Source organism: Carlito syrichta, unplaced genomic scaffold, assembly GCF_000164805.1.
Source record: "Carlito syrichta isolate Samal-C Ts95f unplaced genomic scaffold, Tarsius_syrichta-2.0.1 Scaffold288233, whole genome shotgun sequence".
In the NCBI taxonomy this organism is placed as follows: Eukaryota; Metazoa; Chordata; class Mammalia; order Primates; family Tarsiidae; genus Carlito; species Carlito syrichta.
The window spans coordinates 24,443-25,608 of NW_007232329.1; the positions used below are offsets into that span (position 1 = coordinate 24,443).

The 1,166-nt window shown below is 60.4% G+C and overlaps 1 protein-coding gene across 1 annotated transcript in view; it reads right to left on the bottom strand.

The window, feature by feature from the left end:
* TCF21 (transcription factor 21) overlaps positions 1-748 on the bottom strand; it is a 2,957-nt gene extending 2,209 nt beyond the window's left edge. The window contains 1 exon segment of the mRNA XM_008053521.1: positions 262-748. Coding sequence (XP_008051712.1) covers positions 262-711 — 450 coding nt within the window. The 5' untranslated portion in view covers positions 712-748.
* Positions 749-1,166: the final 418 nt, after the last annotated feature.

The window sequence follows — 1,166 nt, forward strand, 5'->3', positions numbered from 1 at the left end:
TTTCTTCAGGTAGGAAAGACTAATCAAGTTAAAATTTGTAAGCAAATTAATAAGCAGTGCCTTCTTTTAAACTTGTGTTTACATTTACAATTACAAAAAGAAGAAAAGATGTCGGACCTTCCAGCAAATGTTAGTTTATATTTATTGGTGTCCGATCCAACGGGACTAATCAGAACCGTGCGCCACTCTCTCCGGAGATATTCGAATCGACGCCGCGCGCCCTCCCCCACCGCGCTCCGCCGCGGCGGCCAGGAGACTCACCAGGTTGACCGGGTGAATGTAGCCGTTCTAGTACTTGTCGTTAGCCAGGATCTGCCGCAAGTGGGCGATGTAGCTGGACGCCAGCCGGAGCGTGTCCAGCTTGGAGAGCTTGGTGTCCGGGGGCACCCAGGGCAGGGTGGTCTTGAGCCTGGAGAAGGCCTTGCTCAGCACCCGCATGCGCGCCCGCTCGCGCGCGTTGGCCGCGTTGCGCTGGACCTGCTTCCCCTCCGGGCCCACCCCGCTCACCGGGCCCTTCTTGGTGGGCGCCTTCCTCCGCCGGCCCAGGCCGCCGCGGCCCTTCTGGGGAGACCCGAGCTCGCAGTTGGAGCTCTCCTCGGTGCTCTCGTTGGAAGCCGCACACTCCTTGTGCGAGTCCATTTTCAGCCCGTCGCATTCCAGCATCTCCACCTCCTGAAGGTCCTCCACGTCGCTGAGGGAGCCGGTGGACATGTTTGGGGGAGAGGGCGAGAGGGACGCGGAGAGGGACGTTTGAAATCAATGGGCCCCCTGCGTGCGGAGCAGCCGCCGCGTGGTGGCGGTGGGAGTTGGGGCCTGGGTGGGGCTGGCACCCCTGTCCCCTCCGCAGAATTGTGAGAAGGAACCTCGAGGGCTTCCGAGGCAAAGGAGCTGGCGCTGCTCCGTCTCCCCACCCCAGTCGTGGCCTAGAGCAGTGTGAGAGAGCGCTGAGGAATTTGGTGGACACTGGGAATTTATCTGGGGAATAGAGAGGCGGATCCTTGCAGCCCAGGGGAGGGGCCTGCCAGGCCCAGCGAAACTCTCAGACCCCTTTAAACCGAGGGAAACTCTCAGGCACAGACCCTGATGATCCCAACGTGTAATGTGAATCAGCTCACTGGTAACACGCGCACACCAGGCACCTTCTTCCGCTGACTGGGGCCACGAGG